General features: G+C 47.6%; 1 protein-coding gene across 2 annotated transcripts in view; it reads left to right on the forward strand.

The window, feature by feature from the left end:
- The window catches only part of LOC118231757 (diacylglycerol kinase theta), a 41,824-nt gene that overhangs the window by 10,958 nt on the left and 13,281 nt on the right, over positions 1–17,585 (forward strand). For both annotated transcript variants that reach the window (XM_035425940.1, XM_035425939.1), the window contains exons 2-7: positions 1,657–1,736; positions 12,368–12,467; positions 13,378–13,463; positions 14,106–14,231; positions 16,618–16,771; positions 17,406–17,480. In XM_035425940.1, coding sequence (XP_035281831.1) covers positions 1,657–1,736; positions 12,368–12,467; positions 13,378–13,463; positions 14,106–14,231; positions 16,618–16,771; positions 17,406–17,480 — 621 coding nt within the window. The remainder of the gene's footprint in view (positions 1–1,656; positions 1,737–12,367; positions 12,468–13,377; positions 13,464–14,105; positions 14,232–16,617; positions 16,772–17,405; positions 17,481–17,585) is intronic.

The following is a 17,585-nucleotide window of genomic DNA, read 5'->3' on the forward strand; positions in this document are numbered from 1 at the left end:
ATAGGCCTAACAAAGCAGACAGAAAGATTGCATTCATCATCTAGTTTACTGTCATTTATCAGATACTCTCATCTAGAGCAACTTACAATACAAACAGAAATGCAGAGATCAGGGATATCTAACAATTATCCAGCAATATAGCCTACTTTAACTGGTTTTTATTTTTTCTCAATAGTACAACCCCATTGATGGCTTTATAACATTACGGGGTTGTATTTTTGGTGCATGGGTCTGGCCACAGTGCTAAGACTGTTAGCATTGCTTCTCTCTAGCTCTAGTGGTGGTTTTTCAACCACGTTAAATGCACCTTCTGTAAGTTCCTTCAGCTGAAAAGCATCTGCTAAATGCCCAAATTGGAAATTGCCAGGCATGCATTTTAAACATTTCCGTGAATGCTCCTGAAGTAAATGCTGCTTTATTCTCCTGGCAAATCGCTATTGGAATTTTAAATGGCATTGAATGGCCATTGAGTGAGTGAGTGAAAGGCCTACTTTTGTGAATGGAAAAGGCTGGGAAAGGATCACCGAACAATCGGCACTCAGTGGGGCCTGGGTTCGAGGAAAGCTCTAATGAACCATTGACCCGGTTCATCCAGTCCAAAGCTCCAAAGGTTCATTTAATCCTCTCAGTCCTCTTTAGCAGAACATTCACTCCGCCAGCGTCGGTTTAAGCCAGACAAACTCGACAACGGATCTGCTTTGAAACGCACCCATTTGTTATTAATTTCTCTGAAGAGCCGTAGCACTGTCTGGAACCTGTTTCTGTGTACAGGTCAGGATGCCACACAGCAGTGCACCAGCTGTTTGTAGTCTTTGTCAATCGCTTGTGCCGAGGCAAAGCACATCGATATGCGGTCAAATGCAAAAGTATTGGGTCAGCGAGTCGTCTTGTGTTGTTTTGACTCTGTACTCCATCAAATTGAAACAATGAATATGAGGTTGAAGTGTATACAGTCAGCTTTAACAAATTAATTTCAAATTATGTTAATTTGTCCCATTACTTTTGCTCCCCGAAAATGTATAAAAAGGTACTATGTATATTAAAGCTGACAGTCTGCACTTTAACCTCAACAATATTCATTGTTTTATTTCAAATTCAATGTTCAAATTCAATGGCGGAGTGAATGTTCTGCTAAAGAGGACTGAGAGGATTAAATGAACCTTTGGAGCTTTGGACTGGATGAACCGGGTCAATGGTTCATTAGAGCTTTCCTCGAACCCAGGCCCCACTGAGTGCCGATTGTTCGGTGATCCTTTCAAACAATAGAAATAGTACAAACAATAGAAATATCACTGTACCAACACTTTTTCATTAAGCTGTATATGCTTTTGCAGAAGATGGTGAGTCATAGGTTTTTAACATGCAAGGACCAGTGAAAATATCTGCTCCAAAGAAGCAGGCCTTTATCCTGTATATTGCACAAGCTTATGTGAGAACTCGACTTTTTACATCAGAGGAAGTGCCTTCGCCAAGTGTGAAAAATTGTGTCATCAAAGGAACTGTACAGTTTGTTAAACATAATGGAAAGGTAGTCAAAGTTATCCAGCAGATGTTAGGACATCACTATGTCAGTTGAATGTGGCATATGAGCATATGGCATTTTTTTTAAGTCCAGGATTGAGGGACTGACGTTTCCTCTGTGTGTACCCCCTGCAGTGTGTAACTTCATGTCCCACGAGAAGTGTTTGAAGCACGTCAAGACCGTCTGTTCCTGTGTCGCTCCAACACTCGTGCGGGTGAGTACCAAGCCTGCCTCCAGTTCGCATTCAAGCGCATGTACCCACCCCCTCCCCCCCCCCCCCCCCCCCCCCCACCTCGAGTATTAATATGCAGCGCATACACTGAAATGCTTTATTACAATTGCTGAGAACCCCGGGAGCGCAAGTGAATTATTAATCGACTGATGCGTGCACCAGGACCAAGATCCTATTCCCGGGATCCAGTTATATTATGTAACATCGTTTCAGTGTTCCCGTTCCGTCAGCGTTGGCGCTATATATAGGCAGGTCAATCCGAACATTGCATTTCTTCGAATCGGTATAAATGTTGTGATTAGCATATCCGGTTGAGCTCAAATAAACGACATGGACTGTGAGACCTAGCCAGGAAGTGCATCGTATCGTGAACGATAACTTCAGACTCTCGGTTTTCATGAATGCCGTCTGGCGAGGCTGACACAGGATTTACACCTCTCAGTCTCTGTTGACTTTGGAACTGCCTTCAAAATAATGGGCTTTTCCATAAAGGAAGGCTGAGGCAACCCCTGTCCTTTTAGGACAGGAGAGCACTGACTCGACGGTTTTGCAAGTCATGAAGTTGATGTTAAAAATGGAATGAACAGAAACAAATTTGATCTGAAACCAAAGGAGTTTTTTTTTACATGCTGTGTATGTATGTATGTATTTATTTACTACTACTATTATTATTATTACATGTATGTATTATTATGAAGCGTTATAAACATGGCTTGAAATGTTTATTCAAAGGTATGCTGTCATCCCTGACAAAGAGCCGTAAAAACAAACATGCTTCTTTTTTTTTCTTTTCTTTTTTAAACCGTGCTGAAGGGTGTTGCGTGTGCTAGAATGTGGCACGGCCTACCCAAAATGAATGCAGATTACCATGTTAATTTGTCACATGGTTGTTACTTTTGTTTACAATACTCATGTTTGGTTTCTTTGGCTAGCTGTACACTTATTGATTATGAATGGGCCTGTCTCTGCCACCTTGGTTTGTATGTTTCTGTTCCTGGCAGTAACACTGATGTTCTCCATTTTCACAAGGTCCTCAAGATAAGAACATTTGCTCAGTGAATGAATGAATGTTTGCTTTTCGGGTTCTGGCAAAACTTTGCCTGACCAGTATTCTGCTCTACAGTAGTATTTGACCTTCAGCGGTCATGGTATATTGTTTGCTCCTATCAAATGCAGTTTGAATAGTGACCTATTAAACTGCGGCCCAATCGGCGATAAGAACTCTAGGTGCGACTCTTTCAATATTGACATTGCTCCACACTGATCTGAAGGATGTGGTATGAGAGGCATTGGCTGAGTGTGGGACCGTACAGTCATCAGGATAAGGTGTGTGTGTGTATGTATGTGTGTATGTGTGTGTGTGTGTGTGTGTACCCGTCAGGCACTCTGGCCTACCTCTCAAATTTCCTCACTAAACCAATTAACTGTACTGCACAGAGCACATCCAAAGGGAGCTAATTATTGCAAGCAGAAAAAAAAAAAACCATGTAGAGCATTTTGTGTATCTGTGTTTTGCAGTGCTTGTGGAGTCAGAACTTTCACACATGCTAAATAGCTAGACTGCAGGGTGATGGCACATTTCTTCTTGAGCACTGAGGCGTTCATTTGATATCTAATTTTACCCATGCAGCAGGCATACGCTAGAGATGATATGCAACCTTCTGCATTCTGTAGTCTTATTGTTATATAGCCTACATAAATCCATGTATATGACAACATGTATTCGTGTGTATAACTCGTGTATATGAGTGGAGCCGAAAATTGACAAACAACAGCGGTTCATTAATGAATAGTTTAGTGGTTTTTCAGTGTTAGTCTCTATGCCACATTGCACAGTGGTTTTTCAGTGTTAGACTATGCTACAGTGCATAGTGGTTTTTCAGTGTTAGACTATGCTACATTGCATAGTGTTTTTTCAGTGTTAGATTATGCTACATTGCATAGTGTTTTTTCAGTGTTAGATTATGCTACAGTGCATAGTGGTTTTTCACGTAGTGGTAGTCTCTATGCCGCAGTGCACATGCACTTGGAGACTGCGAGAGATGTCATTGAGAAACAGAATAACGGCGTTAAGAGCACTTCCAGGAAACAAAACAGTCTCTTTGCTTAAAGGGGCATACCCTTAATGATGTGCTATAATTCAATTACAGTAATGCAATCTTGGCGTATTGCTCCTCAGTTACCAGACACATTACAAGAGGAGGCGTTCGGTTTGCGATCAGTTCTCCTTCAGTTCAGTCAAATCAGGAAATGAAGTGAACTTTCAATTAATCAATTGAAAAATCCTCAAATCCCATTATGATAATTTTTTAATTTTATGAATTGAATTATCCGTCCGTTTCCCAAATAAGCCGAATTGAAACCTAATTGACCCCAAACGGAAGCATGCGTGTGAGTAAACCTGCACTGTAGGTACACTATGGCATGGTGGGTAGACTTAGGCATTGTGGGTAAAGTTGTGGCGTGGGTGTGTGCGTGTGTGCATGATCATGGTGATTTGTACGTTCAGTTGTTTGGGTGCTTGTGAGTGTTCTTTTTCCCTGGTTGCAGTTCAGTGAGGTGGTGGAAAATGCGTTTACTGTATAGGTTATTATATAGGGGTGTGGAGGTGATCACCGTGGTGACCATTCAGTAACGTGCCCGCGTACCGCAGAGCTTTCCAAACCAAACCTTTCTGTAGACAAAGCACTGGCCGTTAGGCTAGCTGGCTAATTGGCGCGGGATCACCGGCTGTGGATGAGCTCTGTCTGTGAGTTCAGCAGACTGCCGTGCGCCTGTGGGTGTAGCCTAGTAAATGCCTCGCAGCACGTTAGCTCGAACAAAATGGCCGCCGCGCGAGAACACTCGGTCACCGCGACGCCAGACCGTAAAAAAACGAGTTTAGTGGAACATTTAGCGGAAATGAAAGTGGCAGCGTGATTTGTTTGGTAATTAATCTCACGGGCGTATTTTGTCGGAACAAACTGTTCCTCCGTCACTGATGATGCCAAATGGTGGTGGCGCCGCCATCCGGTGAAAATTCCCGTGAGCAACATGGAAAATCGTGCTTGTGTGTTCACCTTGAACTTTAAACTTGAGAAATGATCGCTGTTTAGCCTCTTTTGTAATTACGTTGGTATTCCGTATAAAAATGTACATTCTGGAAAGTAGTCGAGCCCCAGGCCAAGCATTTGGTTGTATGCACAAAGGACACATCCCGGTTATTTGCCGCCTAACACTCTTTATTGCCTCTTTTTACGTCCAATCAAGCATATTCCCTGGGTTTTGTTTCCTCACGGAAAAACTTGAATTTTTAAATGTTCAATGGTAACAAAATAAAGGTTTATGTACTCCCTTGAAAAAAAAAAAAAAAACATGGATTTGCTTCACAAGTTGTGCACTCAAGTGAGTTATAGTAAGCATTTTCTATGAGAGCCTATCGTGTGTGCGTGCGTGCGCCAAAAGTAAAAGCGGATTTTTTTAAAAATAGGGGCATCTGGTAGGCTATGTCTGGTGTAGACCAGTCATATTAATCAAGCAGGATTACTTGCAAGTGCCAGTCATATGAATCAAGCAGGATTGCGTGCAAATGTAAAGTTTCTGTGTGTGGTGTGTGTGTGAGTGTTGTGTGGTGTGTGTGTGAGTGTTGTGTGGTGTGCGTGTGTGACTGTTATATTGTGTGTGTGTGGGGCGTGTACTGTGTGTGTGTGTGAGACTGTTGTGCGTGTGTGTGTGTGTGGTGTGTGTGTGTGAGTGTTGTGTGGTGTGTGTGTGTATGTGTCTGTGTGTGTGGGGCATGTGTTGTGTGTGTGTGTGTGTGTGGAGGGGACAGGAGGATGTGATTTTGGTAACACTCCATAAAGACGACTTGAGGGGACTGCAGATTTATGGTCCTGTCTGTCCATACAAGGGCAGTCACTCCGCCGCTGACAGAGGGGGACACCCATTTGGTGCTTTCTTAATGCGATTCTAATCATGTTTCTCCGCCCACACATCCATCATCCTGTCCAGTGCCTCCCATAGGCCAAGGGCAGCTGTCCATCAGCAGGTCTTTGCGTGTCCAAAAGAGGATACTTGTGGAGACAGTAATGCAAAAGCAGCAATCCGCAAAGCCTTGATTTAATGGCATATTAACAGTAAAAGTCTTTGATGGCATGAAATGAGGTGCGGTCAATTCTTGTGAATTACGTGCCCCGCAATTAATGTGAATTATTTCACCCCTATTTTGCAGTGGACCTGTCCACTGAATATAGGGGCAGGGACATAAATTCTGACCTTTTGGCATTCTGTTCAAAGACAACTGTTCAAATAAAATGGTGTATGATTAACAGGCCACGGTATAAACAGAAATGAAAAGGGGCGAAAAAAAGTACTAAAAACCTGCAAATTCCTGCTTTGCTTCCCTTTCTACATTTAAGCCGTATTTATAAAAATGGGTCGGTTTGTTTACCCCTCATATGAGGGAATGAGTAATTCGCAGAACCAAATCCCCCAATTAACCTTCCAACAGCAACCTTCTTCTGCTCCGCTAACTGCCCTTTCAGTCTTTAGCAGCATTACGCTAATGGTGCTCAGGGTTCCTACCGGTAGACGCTTGTCAGAGCACCACTGCACCATCTGATTCTCTTTTTTTCAGTGTTTGCAGTTGGTTTTGATGGCTTACTCTGGCTTTCTGCATTCTGCACCAGTAGAAATGGAGATTTTGAAACTAGGAACGAGCCTCTTAAGATTCTAGCTTAATGCGACACGCTCAGACTGAGTCTGGTATTCAGGCAGCATTCATCCTTAACTTTGACTGGGATTGAAGCAAGACTTTTTTTTTCTCATGAATAATAGTGCGGCGTTCAAGTCAAGAAAGCTGAGGGCAAATGTTGATTAAATAAAGGTTAATTGAATGAATAGGAAAAGGGAGAGAGGGAAAGGGGAGAGAGCTGGAGAGGTGCAAGACGTTTGAGTAGAGGGAGAGGGAGACAAAGGTGGAGGGATGGAAGTGGGGAGAGAGGAATGAAGGGGAAAGAGCACAAGCGAGAGGGAGAGAGAGAGAGAGAGAGCAGGAGACAGGAAATGAAGTCTTCCTGATTGATGCTTCCAGCCTGCCGTGGGAAGGCCCCCTGGGAGGGCGGGAGCTGGACAGGAAGTGTCCCCTCTCTGCAGAGGAAGTGGCGCTGTAGCGGGGGGGAGGCCCAGGCTGCTGCTCAAGGTCGTGCCCCATCCAAAGCGAGCAGGGGAGAGGGTCATGTCCTGGAGATACGGCTGCCTTGGAAACAAGGAAATGTGGGGTTCATTTGAAAATAAGAATAGACATGGGCTATTCTCGCAACATTACTTTAACCACAGAATCATGAGAACATTTAATTAGGCCTACTGCACATCATAGAAAAACTAGATGGTATTGTACCATACAATATTGTTTAATTTCTTTAAATCTTGCTTATAGAACAAACATAGAACAAATTGCAGAGATTCAGACACAACATGATTTAAGTACTTTAAAGGACCCGTGTTTGAGTGTGGCATTGTACCAGCGTGTGCAAGAACAGAAGAGCGTGACAAAATCAAGCTTAGTGTTTAAGAAGTACGTGAGCGCCTGTGAACTCAAATTCTGCTAGCATTTCAAATGCCTGCCGTCCTTAAAATCAGGTAATGCACAAAACTGCACTGTTGTATCAAGCCTGAATTGTATATGGCCCAACATAAGTAAATTGCTCATGAGGGGTATATTAGATGATTCCATAGTCTTCAGTTTGACTGTCCTGAGGAGGAAAGGCATGGTCCACTGTTAGTAGATGGCTTTTAAGATTTGTTCCTGTACAAACTACTGCACGTAGACACGGCCGTCCATTTCACACCTCAGGGGCTACCTGGAGCGGGCTCGGGAACGAACTCGTTGCGGAAAGATCTGGAAGGACGCTCCCCCTCTCTCCTCAAGCGCCGAGCCCCCCTTTCCCCCTTCCCCCAAACAACGGTTCACTCGTGGCCAAGACATTCTGTTCTCGTCTCGTGTCCATTTTGTCCTTCACCAAGGCCCTCAATCCATCCTGTGGAATGATCAGTCCCTCCTGGCCTTTTTTCTGGGGGGGGGTGGGGAGGGGGAGGGGAAGGGAGGGGGGGGCTCTGGCTTCTACAGAAGGCTTCTAACAGTTGCTCTGTTTTGCTTCAGTTGTCAGTGGGGTTCACTCATTATCAAACGGTGGCTTGTTCTTGCGAGATGCAGTTACTTGTAGTTCCCATTCATCTTCGGGGGTGGCGTGTACAGTACAATTTGCTCAGTCACCCTAGACCTTGGGTATAATTTTTTTATAGTTGTATTTTTATCTCTCTTTAGCAGTGTTAAACTTACAGGACTCAACGTCATTGGCTGGGGTTTTTTGATAGTATTTCAGTTTTAGTTTACTTTTTCGATTGGCCCTGAGGGTTTTTTGTACACGATGAAGGTTATTGTAGATATTTCCAGAGGTTTCTGAGGGCCTACTGGCTTTATAATGGCTGATATAGGGGCATCTGGAGGGGGTTGTGGTCTAAAACGATAAAATTCACTATTATCAAGGGTGTAATTTTAGTTTGTTGGGTGGTAGCCTACATTAATAACCCATTTTTGGTAACTAAAGTACCTGATATCCTTCTCAAGTAGAAATGCGGCTTCTCGGTTTATTGGAGGCTGCTGTTCTGTTGACTGTTTGCTTTTGTAGTTTTGTTTGGTTTTATTGCTTTATTAATCGCCTGTATGGCACAGCATTGTTTACACTGATTGTAATGGCAAGTAGCCTAATCTGTGTGTAATTAAAAAAAGCAAAGGAATACGTGCGACCCATTGTGTTAAATTTAACAAATAGAAATTGAAACAAGCGAAGCAAGAATTTAATTTCCCCCTTCCCTCCGGTGTGACAGTTTACCGCGGTTACTTACGGCGTTTACGGGGACGACGATCAGCGTTCGGATTTGGTGATCGTCTGATTGCGTCGTCGGTGTCCGGAACGTTCTACAGCCCGTATCAGCTGGGAAATCTAAAAAAAAGAAAAACGTTGCGGTCCATGTGTTGTACCGCGGGGGAATTCCCGGGTTCTGTCATTCCCTCGCGGCCGTCCTTCCCGCGCGGTGGCCTTTCCGAGATCTTTGACGGGCGGCGGACCTTTAGCGGCTCGCCAGGCCGACCTTCAGCGGCCCCGACGGGAGCGGTGCGGTGGCACTCCGCCCGCGCGAGAGACCACGGCCGGCTAGCCGCGCGTGTCGCAGTCGCCCGCGGCACAGACCACACACCCCCCCCCCCCCCCCCCCCCCCCCTCTCTCTCTAGACAGGCTGGGAAAGGGGGCTGATTGGGCTCACGGGGCTTGGCGGGAACCCCAGGGCCGGCAAACACAGGTGGGGGGGGGGGGGGACCCGCGGATGCGAGGCGCGGTCGCCGCCCGCCTCGGGGGGCGCAGGCTTAATTAACGGGCAGGCGGGGCGGCCTCGGCGCAGAGCGAGCCCCAGTGCCAGATTCCCCCGCAGGTCAGAGTGGACGAGAGAGGAGGAGGAGGACTGCAAGCACGGCTGAGCTTTATTCTGCTGCGGACTGCCCTCCCTCATCAGACAGGGAGAGGGAGAGTGCGTACGCGGGCTCGCAGTTTTACGGAATAGCGCAGACCTTGTCGAGCAATGTATTTTTGTGCGGTGGTCCCGCTAGACAGAGGTGAATGTGAAAGGGACCGTGTGCATTTATATTCCGGAAGCTGCCGTTACCAAAAAAAGAAACGATAGTCTGGGAGATATGCACAAGGCTTTGCAGTTTGATGGAACACTAAGCAGACCGGGGATTGTTTTGCAGTCATCTCAGGGGGGTGTACCACCTTTTAGGGGACCGTCATAGAGAAGGGTTACCCACCAGGTATACACCTGAAAAAATGTCCCCAAAGTGGCGTGGGGTTTGAAACGCAGGTGCCGGGCGGATGAGCCCTGATCCCGAGAGCGCCCGGTGGAGGCCTGGCCCGAGGCCTGGATCAGAGAGCGCCGCTTCCCGCCGGGAAGACCGGGACAGAGGCCGGGAGTCGCAGGCGGGACATCACTGGGCTGGGGGAGGGCCGTGGGGGCGTCTATTTTTAAGCACAGGCTCTCCCCTGCCTTCAGGGTGGGGGGGGAGGGGGTTCATCCCAAGCCAGTAACACTGTAGCCCCCCCCCCCGCCCCCCCAAACAGGCTGACCCACCTCCCCCCCCCCCCCCCCCCACCGTCCTCCGGTCCCCAACAGGAAGGAAGCCATCGACCTCTCGCTCCGGTTTCCCGCTATTGAGCGCACCCCCCTGGACACAGGAACTGCGGCCCGCGCTCGGAAATGCCGAATGCAGACCCCGGGACGGGCGGATATTTTCGGGAGGAAGCTTATTGTTGTGGGCATGGGGGGGGGAAGAGTGTTTGGGTGGTGGGTGGGGGGGCAGACAAAGGCGGGTTGGCACGAGTTTGGGGGTGGCATTATCCGTTCATTGCCATTGGGTTCTTTTTTTTTTGACGCGCTTTGGTAGCTGCCACCAAGAGCCCAAAACACTGCGGTTAAGCAGACGAGAGAACATCTGTTTCAGAGGCGGGAGTGAAGCGGGCTAAAAATATACAGAATCAGAATGTAATAATTACTCTCTGTTTGAGTTGAAAACATTTCAACAACAACCGGCAGCTGTTCCAGGTCGAGAGCGATTGCGCTTCTCATACTTCGATGCAAGTCACATGCTTTTGGTCAATTATGTCCACGTTAGACGTTAAAGACGACGTACAGATGGCCCGCTTTACAAACCAGCATGTTGCAGGAAGGAGAATGTGTGCCGTGTCTTAGAATGTTTGCAAATGAGGACCAAAGTTTGAAGGCAGTACAGTTATATTTTGCGACATGAATTCTCATTTTAAGTGACTTCGTCTTGATAGGCTAGCTGTTATTCTGTCAGATTTTGTGCATTGGCAGGTGTTCCTGGCCAGTGCATTTGTGCACTATTTTAGTGGTTTCATTTCATTTTACCATTTTGTGGTATTCTAAATTTGCTTGGCGAAGAGGTACTGAGTTTTAATTGAATTCAAATGCGTGACTGGTCACATGTGATTTGTTGTCTTATTCTTTGTACTTTCAAATACCAGCTGTGTTGTGTCTCGCAGAATATGCAATGATAGTCACACGGTACTTTTGTAATTTGTATATGTTCTCGCAGGATCTCACCTCTTGAACGTCAGTCGACGATTGACTCTGGTTTTAATAAATTATTCTAACGAGCCGAGAGTCCCGTGCTTTTTGTGGTTTTTTCACGAGGTTGAACCGCACAAGCGCGACTTAGCGGTCGAACCGCGCCGGAGGAACGCGCGCAGGGGCTCGCGGGTACGCTAATCCGTAAGACTAGCGGAAGGGCTAATCTCCTTTTTCCCCTACGGCGACGTGTGACTAACGTCTGAGGGGTCGCACTGGATCGCGTCCAGCGCGCGGGTTCCTTCTCCATTACACGAGGCGCACGTTCCCTCACACACGCACGCACGCAGTGGCGTGTGCTCATACGCGAATGGGCTACACCTGCACGTGCACAAGTACACGTAAGCGTGCACGCTTCCGCAAAAAAAAGGGGTATCGTTCTTGAATCGCGTCACAAGTAGCCTGCAGCCTGCGTTTGTGCTAAGCTGCGGTTGGTCTGCATCTCTGCTGGAAGGGCGCTGGTGATCCCAAGAACAATGTGCTTCCTGTAGATTACCCGGCCGCTTCGTGCGCTACCGGGGCCTGTCGTTATTAATGAGGTTCCCTGGAACTATTTGGTGCTCATTAGAGTAAGTTTGCAGCCCGGGAAAGTTTTTTCCATCGGCCGTACCAAACCAGAACCTTTTTAAGACATGATACGTGGGTGGTATTGTCCACCCAGACGCCGTGGACCTGAGGTTTCATTTTATTTCTGTAATGAAAGGTTTTTTTTATTTATTTTTTATTCGTGGAAGTCGCCGTCAGAGAAGGCTACCGGCCTCCTCGATCCTCCCTCCCGCCTTTCCCCTCCGCGTGCTCGGCATCGCTTTCCCCGCGACCAAGAGCCTTCCGGAGCGCAAGAACAAGAGGTCTAAAGGGCGCCTCCTCTCAGGAGTCCTCTGCCAAATTTGGCTCGGGCACGACGGAAGTGTGCGCTACGCACCCTAGGTTACGGCTTTCTTCACAAACAAGTTTGTGAGTTACCGCAGGGCTCCAGTATAATGGGGGATGGGGGGCGACTTGCTGCTCTGTCTGTGTTTCCCTCTGACCCGAGTGCCGCTTGGTAGGAGGGGACCCCGTTGCGACTGACCGCGCGTGTGAGCGTTGGCAGCGGGCCCCGGGTTCCGGAGCAGTCGCGCCTGCCGCTGCTCTCCCAAGGTCAGCGAAGTCCCCCGGCCGCTGCTCTCGCCCCGGCTAGAGGAACGCGAAGAAGGACCCTGAGACCCGGGGAACGCCCCCTAACCCCCCCCCCCCCCCCCCGCTCTCCGGGCCATGGAGTGCTCGGCCAGATTCCCCGTACATCCTGGCATGTGCCACACGGGGGGCCGGGGGAGGGGGACGGGGAGGGGGAGGTGTGCTACACTTAAAAATGCGAGTTCACGAATAAGCCGGAAACTGTGTCGGATCGGAAGAGCTGACGGAATCCCCCCCCCCCGTCCCCCCCTGTTCTCTCCAGGTCCCGGTGGCCCACTGCTTCGGCCCGGCCGGCCACAAGAAGAGGTTCTGCTTCGTGTGCCGCAAGCACCTGGAGGGAAGCTCCGCCCTGCGCTGCGAAGGTGAGGTTCCCTGCCGCTTCCGCCTGGCCCCTCCCACAACTCCCCCCCCCCCCGCCCCAAACGCAACTTGCAGTCACCGCCTCGCCCCCCTCCCCTCCTCGAGTCTCCCGGTGTTCGCCGCATCAGCCTCTTTGGTGGAGAGGTGTAGTTGCCATGGGAACAGAAGTTCGGCATTTCAAATCCAACAGCGGGGGATGCGGGGTGGGGGTGGGGGGGCTGCAGACGCGCAGTGCAGAGGAGGTTATGCTCGTTTCACTGTAGCAATTAGTGTCTGACGTTCGGAGATTCGAGCGCGCCAGACACAACAACCGTCTCGCGGCAGTCCGGTTACGTTTCGTCAATTCAGCGCCCGCTCGCGGAACTGCTTACACGGATCACTGGCAAATCCAAAGATACACACAACGTACAGCAGGGCCACCGCCATCCTCAGGCGTCGGTCTTGTGTCCTTGTTTCAGTGGCGCTGTTCTGTTAGTGAATAAACAAGGCCCATAGTGACACATCTTGAAGCCTGTCCTTCCTCAGGGGCTGTTCGGCTTCTGACTGATCTGCAGTGAACTGACCATGGTTATATGAAATTATTGTTAATTGCTACCATATATATATATATATATATATATATATATATACATACATACATATATATATATATATATGCATAAAAGTGCTGTAATTTCTACATGGTGAAAACAAAATGGATAAAAATACCCTTTAATAAAAGTAAAAATGTTTGTATGTGTAGTGTAAATATTTATTTGTAGGGGATTATGATCTTATAATGTATTGTAGTTTTTTTAGTAGTAAAAATCAATGTGATCTAGTTTAATGTGTCTAATCGTAACCCTTTGTTGGCCTGGCGACGGCCCAGCCGAAGAGCAGCTTGGGTGACGTGGTGTCTTGTGCGTGTTTCAGTGTGCGAGCTGCACGTCCACGCCGACTGCGCTCCCTTCAGCTGCAGCGACTGCCGACTCTGCCACCAGGATGGTACCCAGGACTACGTGAGTGGAACTACCCTTCCCACAGAGCAATGGTCTCAGTTACCATGGCCCCTGCACCTCCCCAATCCAAATATTATAAGCATTCATGGACATGGTTAATGGGGCGGAGGGGGGGGGGGGGCTTTGTCTGCCTCTTTAGGGCAAATCCAGTGCGTATTTAACCTTTTCCTCTTCCCCTCCCACTCATTAACAGATTTCCTTCAGGCTTTTGAAGTCAGGAGTGAAATGTTGCCGTGTGTAGTCTCGCAACATTCGGCCATCGGTGCAAATTATTGACGCAGCCGGAATAGAGTTGCCAGTTTCGTTTCAGCAACGAGCAAATGCCTTAATTTGCCTGTTGCTCGGTGTTCCTAATACACTCTATGCTACCTCCCGGAACATGCTAAACTAGCCTGCTTTGTGTGCATTGTGCTGGGGTGACCGCATTGTTTATCTTTGGTCCGCTTCCAGCGCCGCTGTGGTCTCCACAGAGCGCGTGTGAATCATTTAGTGCGGCGACATGGCTATTTTGGGTGCTCTCTTGCGTCATTAATTGACGTGTACAATCACCTGTGGTAAGTGTGTGCGGCAAATGCAATGCAATCGTAGTGACCTGCAGTGCCCCCGCCCCCCCCCCCCCTTTTTTCCCCTCCCTTTTCTCAGGACACGTACCACCATCACTGGCGGGAGGGAAACATGTCGTCGGGGGCGCGCTGCGAGGTGTGTCGACGCACCTGCGGGTCGTCCGAGGTCCTGTCGGGGATGCGGTGCGAGTGGTGCGGCATCACGGTACGCAGCCGGGGGGGCGACGAAGAGCTGGGCGTCTGTGGGGGGGGAGGCAATGGGTGCTCTTTCAACTGTCAATCCATAGGTCAAAAAGGATTGCGTTCTCAATTAAATATTTAGCGGCTCAGTGGGATCTCTACAGAACTGGCTACAAAGCGTTATCCGCTGGGTAAAAAGTTGTGGACAACACTCTATTTGTGGCAGCACGCACTGCCCTGTAGCCATGGCTTCGTAATTTTCGGTCACTAGTTTGTTTTTGGCTCGATGTCAGCGCTAGCTGAAATGCTTCCAGCTTTCACCGCTGCAGTTTCTGGTAGGTCTACGCAGGCTCATATGAAGCATTGTGCTACCCATGTTTCATCAGCAAAGTTGGCTAACGTATAAGTTGGCTTGTCATGTACCGTATAGCGTATGAGTTGTATATTGTAAATTATTCGATTTTTCATAATATAGATGGACAGATTTGAATTTAAATTACCATCAAAAATTCTTTTTAGACTGGTTTTCCTCTTTAAAATCACCTACTGTTAAAACTTTGGACATGATTAGTCCCACATTATTTAAACCTGGTACTGTGGTGGTCTAGCTGTGTGTTGTATGCATCAGAATGGTTCAGGTCAAGAGATTTCATCCTAGCCCTCCATGAAGTAGAGTACTCAAAGCTCATCATTTTCCCCTCATACTGACCATACCAGTCAAGGATGTTGTATAAATAAGGCTACCCGTGTTCCTCTCTTCAGGGAGATTTGAGTAACTGACATATAACACACTTTGATATGATTTTATCCGTTTGTTTCAGCAGACCTAAAAAAAGTGAGATGTAGTGGTTAGGGCAGGGGTGCCCAATCTTATCCGAAAAGGCCCAATGTGGTTGCCAGTTTTTGTTGTAGCTCAGTCGTAAAGGCACCTGATTCTCCTGATTTATGAAGGTCTTGGCTGAAGACCATGGTTAGTTCATTAGTTGAGTCGGGTGTCGTAATGCTGGGCTAAAACAAAAACGTGAACCCACACCGGCCCTTTCCGGATATGACTGGACACCCCTGGGTTAGGGCGTCGTTAGAGGACGGAGTGTGGCACAGGGGGTAAGGAACTGGGCTTGTAACCGAAAGGTCGCAGGTTCGATTCCCGGGTAAGGACACTGCCGTTGTACCCTTGAGCAAGGTACTTAACCTGCATTGCTTCAGTATATATCCAGCTGTATAAATGGATACAATGTAAAGTGCTAGGTAAAAAAGTTGTGTAAGCTAATCAGTTCTCACCATTTACCTACTGTAGTGTGTTTCTTTTGCACCTCTGCACCTTGAACTAATGCACTTGTTGTACGTCGCTCTGGATAAGAGCGTCTGCTAAATGCCTGTAATGTAATGTAATGTAATGTAATGTTACGTATTACAAGGGATTTCCCTGGGCCCACGTGAATGATTTCAGTTTGGGGGGGTTGCCCTGTTTTCATGAGAGCAGGGCTGCCCATGGTGTACGTACGTTTGTTTCAGTGATAGATCCCGCACAAACCAATCGGGGTCAGGGTGTGACCCTGGTCCCATGACCCTGGGTGTGACCTTGGGCTCAAAAAGAGGGGCCATAATCCTTATGATAGACTCACTCCTGTGCCTTTGTTAGACTCTCATTGCTCTGTCTCTGTAAGAGATGCTCCTTACTATGCCTGGTTTATTCCTATGACCTTGTGGTTATTGACTCATTCCTGTGCCCTTGGTGATTATAGACCTGTTTATATGCTTTTTGTTATAGACTCTTATTCCTGCATCCTTGTTGTTATATACGCTTATTCCTGTGCCCTTGTTGTTATATACGCTTATTCCTGTGCCCTTGTTGTTATAGATGCTTATTCATGTGTCTTTGTTGTTACAGATTTCTATTCCTGTGCCTTTGTTGTTATAGACTCTTATTCCTGTGCCCTTGTTGTTATAGATGCTTATTCATGTGTCTTTGTTGTTACAGATTTCTATTCCTGTGCCTTTGTTGTTATAGACTCTTATTCCTGTGCCCTTGTTGTTATAGACACTTATTCATGTACCTTTGTTGTTATAGACTCTTATCTGTAAAATATGCTCTGTATGATGTCCTTTTTATACACTCTTTTCTCTGTGCCCTTGTTGCTATAGACTTTGGCCTAATCGTGTGCCATAGAGGGCCAAAAGTACGCAGGTTTTCATTCCACACTGCACCTGCTGATTTCACTAATTAACACACATTCAACCATAGAGGAGGCTGCTAATTGATGAATAGTCTTATTGCTGTCCATAGCCATTCATAGCTGTGCCCTTATTGTTATTGCTTTTATTATTTTTCCGTCTTAATGGTCTTGTTTCATTGTGTATGATCTCCGTTGCTTTTACGTTCACGTCGTTGACCCGTGTTAATTTTGCAGGCGCACGCCTCCTGTTTCGTGATCGTGCCCCCGGACTGCGGGCTGGGACGCCTGAGGAACATGATGCTCCCCCCGGGCTGCGTGCGCCTCTGCTCCCGCAACTTCAGCAAACTGCACTGCTTCCGCATCTCTGAGAACACCCAGACCGAGCTCGGTAATCCCAGAGAAGCCCCTCCCCCTTCTTCCCCATCCCTTGGCTCCGCCCCCCGCCCCCCACCCCCACCCCCCCCCCCCACCAAAGCACTACTGCATTAGATCCTCGACCAGGCTAAGTACGGCCTCACTTAGTGCTTTCTACAGGAAGCGTCAGTAACCCCAAAGCTCTAATGAATATTTTATGAAGGTTCAGCTATGGAGTTCAGTGATGATCTGGAATGCTTTTGTAAAGCAGCTGAATCTGTGAATTTGAGCACTTAAAGTGGGACTTTATTGCTGCCGTTCTTTTTCTTCTTCCCCTGAGTTTTGCCTATTGTGTGTTTGTGCTCACGTTTGCCTACTGCACACAAAGCTTTCTCATGGGCCAAAAAGCTATGCTGTTTTGATTTGAATTTCACCAGATTGATAGTTTCATTCTTGGTACAACCAGACACTTTCTGTGTGTGGCGTTTCAGAATTGCCCACCATAAAGTTGTCTTTCTTGATTCCAGATGGTAGCAGTTGGGTTTGGTTCCACTTCCTTACTCTCAGTCAGAAGCCCAGGTCCCACACAGATAGAAAACACCATAATGATGTCACTCTTTCAGAAAAGGGCCTGCCTTTTTTCACACTTTGATCATTTCTTGGACCAGATAACTCGGATGACGTCGACACCCCGACTGTAGTGGCTTCAAAGGAGAACCAGTCTTCGTCATCTCCAGACACAGGTAAGCATGTGGAGAGAGACAGCACTGTCACCAGACTGGACAAAACAAGGCCGTGTGTTTGCGTCAGCAGGCTACTACCGGCAAACGGCACAAATCCCTATCTGT

Source organism: Anguilla anguilla, chromosome 7, assembly GCF_013347855.1.
Source record: "Anguilla anguilla isolate fAngAng1 chromosome 7, fAngAng1.pri, whole genome shotgun sequence".
Lineage (NCBI taxonomy): Eukaryota > Metazoa > Chordata > Actinopteri > Anguilliformes > Anguillidae > Anguilla > Anguilla anguilla.